Below are 4,020 nucleotides of genomic sequence, written 5' to 3' on the forward strand. Positions count from 1 at the left end.
GGTGGCCGGCCGCGAGGAGGGTGGCGGCGGCTGCGGGCGTTAGGCGGCGGGGCGATGACGCGGGCCGGGAGGGCCCGCGGCGGGTCTCGGCGGGCCGGCGGGGCGGCGAAGTGGGCGCGGTGGCGGCAGCGAATGGGAAGGCGCCACGTGGCGGTGGCGGACGTAGTGGACACGTCCGGCGCCGGCGGACGTTGTCTGGCGCGCGGAGGAAGAGGAGGGCTAGGGTTTCGGGGGAGAGATTCGAATTTTTCGGGAAGGAGCTATATATAGGCATAAGTGGAGCTAGGAGAGTCCAAATGAGGTGCGGTTTTCGGCCACGCGATCGTGATCGAATGCTCTAGATGATGGAGCTGAGTTTGGTGGGTTTTGGGCCAAATTGGAGGGGTATTGGGCTGCAACACACACGAGGCCTTTTCGGTCCCTCGGTTAACCGTTGGAGTATCAAACGAAGTCCAATTGATACGAAACTTGACAGGCGGTCTACCGGTAGTAAACCAAGGCTTCTTGGCAAGTCTCGGTCTAATCCGGAAATGTTTAATCCCCACACACGAAAGAAAGCTAGAAATGACCACCGGAGGAGAACGAAGCGCCGGAATGCAAAACGGACAACGGGGAAAAAGCTCGGATGCATGAGACGAACACGTATGCAAATGCAATGCACATGATGACATGATATGAGATGCATGACAACGAAAACAACACACGGAGACAAAGACCCGAACCCGAGAAATAAATATAACTTAACGCCGGAAACGGCAGGAGTTGGAGTACAAATAGGGAAAGTTACATCCGGGGTGTTACACATGACAAACCTTCAGCTGCTAACAAGAACAAATAAGGTGAGATAGGGTCTATGAATTGTTGAAATCCTGAATTATTTGAAAAAAAAAGAAATGGGAAAAAAACAAAATGAGAAAAACAAGGGTGTCTCGCCCGCACACGGGCCGACCCAAAAGAGCACGCTGGGCAAGCGGGGGATGAGACTCCTCTTCTCAGCATTGGGCAAGCAGTGTTTGGCTGGTGTCATGGAAGAGGCCAAACATTGAACATGTATTTTGATGTCTTTAAAGATCTCGTCACTCCTCACACATAGTGGCAATACCATTTATATGTTTCTTGAAATGCATCGCTAGCTCCCACATCGGCAATCTCATGTGCCACTACATGAAGACGTCATCGAGCATGAGTGACAACTTGTTGGGGAATAACTCTTTCTTCAATTGTCATCCAGGGCATTTTTTTGTTTAGACTATTTGATTCATTCAGACCATTTGTTGTGTTTGAATTTGTATTTGAATAACTTAAAAACAATAAGCTAGAAATGTTATCAAAATGCTATTAAAATGTAACCAAAACGAAGATCAAGTTTGTAAAGAAAGTGAGAAGTAGCAAAAGAAATAGTTTACAGATTTAAGTTTGTGGACCGGTTAGATTGCAACCTAAGAGTTATAAATAGGAATACTCAAGACAGGCTGCCTTTCCAAGCTATAAGTCGGAGTGGCCGGCCAAAGCAAGACTCTCAAGAATATACCGAAGCCACTAATCTCTTGCTTCTTCACGGTGATCAGATTGGATTACTCTTGACATGTTTATACCTGGAAACTTTGTGTGCACCATAGACATATTGAATTAATGTCATAAAGCAAGCCCTACGGTACCTACCAAACTAGACTTCAGAAGAACACAATATGTGACACATCTCTTGTTTCGTCAATAAGGTTTGAACCCTCAAAAGCAGGTGGTCTAGGCGTAAAGACATCAATGTTCAAAATATTTACCTTGTCCTCGAATACTTTAAAGGTTTTGCGTTAAACATTCCTACCATGGAGATACTGGCTATTGCACCACTCACCTTTTTCTGTCTCCCAACCATCAAACACATCTTGATTAGGTGGCCTCATCCACAAAAAACACATACACCATTAGACAAATTGCCCAATGCAAGGTAAGAGACAATATGTCCACCTATTCTTCTTTAGGCACGTGGGTACCACCTGGGCCGCATACCCGTTGCTTCAGTTCCGTCACGTCCACCAAAATGCGTTCATCCAAATATGTGATCCATCATATGTCGTCACACCCTCCCCGCCTTGCCCTCGAATGTTTTGACCTACCCCAATCGGCAGCGAATCGCAACAACACATGTTGTCATTGATGTGTACTTTACCTAAAATTTAACCATTTTGAAAATAGAATAATTTGATTTCATTTTATAAGATGCTAAAAAAATCTACTCACAACTAAGCGGAAAAGACGAAAGAAAACAATAAAAATAGAAAACCATAAATAAACGAATAAACGCTCACTGCATCACGTGTGACACATGTCGCCATGGGAGGATCCTCTAATCGAAGAAAGTATTTGATGAAAACTAAGTTGCAATGAAAATTTCATAGAAACCATAGTTTAGTGCTTTCCAAAGAATTCTCTCGAAAAAATACGATATGGCAGAAAGGTCATGTGCTATAAAATTTTGAATTTGAGGTTCAAACTACAATATCTTTGAGAGCTAAGATTTTTTTACATTAATAGTGATGCACCGCCTGTCACTATTCATTGCTTGGATTTTCTTTCTTAAACCTCCCAAAGGATTTTGATTGTGCACTTTAGTTTTTGCACATGTCTGTAGAATATCACCTCCCAAATATACTTCAAGAACTTTTTAGAAACTTTTAAATACAATGTATATTTAGTTTTGCCTTGTTTCTAGTTCTTATCAGGCATATATTTCTATGGATATACCGTGGGTGATCGATTATATCTTTTTGAAGACATTCGCACACTGAAGGGACAGCTCTAAAGATATTATTATTGCCTTATGGATACATCGGGATTTTCTTCAAGCAAAGCAACGCTACATATTGGCGTACACCTTATGTGTACATTTATAGCAGCGCCTGCGCCTGCGCCCGACGAGTTTGCCAGCCGCACCGGCACCGCTAATATCCTTCCGGCGGCGGAGGGACCACCGACCGCAGGAACTCCAGCTCCTCTTCGGTGACCGTCACTGGCTGTCCAGGCGGCAGGAACGATGCTATCGCCGGCGGCGCAGGAGGGCGCGCCCCGCGGCTGCTCCTGCCACGGGCGATGTCGTACTCGCGGTAGCCTTGGAGGTAGGTCTGCATGGGCTGGACGTAGCTGTCGAGCCCGAGGCTCTGGCAGGACCAGGTGAAGTCCTCCGGCGCGACGGTGCGGCGGTGCTCCGACCTGGCCCGCTCGGACGCCTCGCCGCCGACGAAGCCGACGAACTCGACCGCGCAGTCGTGGGTGAGCTGCTTCGCGGTCTCGGCGATCTTGACGTTCGACGGCAGCACCCGCCTCATCAGGCGCACGACGTTGGCCATCGGCAGCGCGCTGCCCCCCTCCGCCGCCGGGTTCTCCGCGTCGCCCTCGCCGCGCTGCCCACCTGAAACGCAAACCAGTGACAAAACTACCATGAACAGCTAGTAACTCTGGTTTTGAACGTGACGTAATCTCCCGGAGCAGTTCCATACCACGTTTCTTGCTGCTTCCTCCCATCGTGCAACCTGTTACTCACTTTACTTACTCACTTACTCAGTGTGTGTGCGTCGTGATGGGATGGAAGCGGCTTGTGGCCTGGGCACCTGCATTTATAGGCGTCCGCGGGCTGGGCTGCGCCAGCCTGGACGCACGTGCCATGCCAAGGTGCATGGTGCCGCCGTGGCGCGAGGAGAACGAGTTGAGGCCGCCACATTGCAGCTCCGGCGAGCCATGCAGGCGTTACCGGCGGGCTTTAGACTCGACACCCCCGCGCCGGTGTGCTCCTTTGTTCGCTTCTCACCTGCGGGCAGGGTCGCCGGCGAGGAAGCACATCAATGCGCTGCACAGGCGTTCGCAGTCAAATCTCTTTTTATCTTTAGCAAGCGGTTACTGTCTGGGTGGTAACTGAAGAGAGGAGGACGACGTAGTACGTCAACGAGGCGGGGGTGGTTGGGGGTACGCGCCGATGTGGGTACGTAGGCGTTGGGCGTCGGCGCGTCCCGTTGCTCGCGTCCTCCG

At 49.3% G+C, this 4,020-nt stretch overlaps 1 protein-coding gene across 1 annotated transcript; it reads right to left on the reverse strand.

Annotated features, from left to right (window-relative positions):
• Positions 1 to 2,783: 2,783 nt before the first annotated feature.
• On the reverse strand, positions 2,784 to 3,593 carry LOC125512471 (nuclear transcription factor Y subunit B-1-like). The gene is made up of 2 exons (XM_048677564.2): positions 3,495 to 3,593; positions 2,784 to 3,406 (listed from the first exon to the last, which is right to left on the reverse strand). Exons 1-2 carry the CDS (start codon positions 3,517 to 3,519, stop codon positions 2,940 to 2,942), a joined length of 492 nt encoding a protein of 163 aa, XP_048533521.1. The 5' UTR covers positions 3,520 to 3,593; the 3' UTR covers positions 2,784 to 2,939.
• Between the last annotated feature and the right edge of the window lie 427 nt (positions 3,594 to 4,020).

The sequence above is a fragment of the Triticum urartu genome, chromosome 6A, assembly GCF_056163025.1.
Source record: "Triticum urartu cultivar PI428250 chromosome 6A, HENAU_Tu73, whole genome shotgun sequence".
Lineage (NCBI taxonomy): Eukaryota > Viridiplantae > Streptophyta > Magnoliopsida > Poales > Poaceae > Triticum > Triticum urartu.

What these genes read in the sequence shown, in the direction of transcription:
- LOC125512471 (XM_048677564.2), bottom strand. Translation starts at nt 3,519, where the DNA reads ATGGGAGGAAGCAGCAAGAAACGTG. An exon ending in AGGAAGCAGCAAGAAACGTG is followed by an intron (nt 3,407 to 3,494) that starts GTATGGAACTGC and finishes TTTGCGTTTCAG; the next exon opens with GTGGGCAGCGCGGCGAGGGC.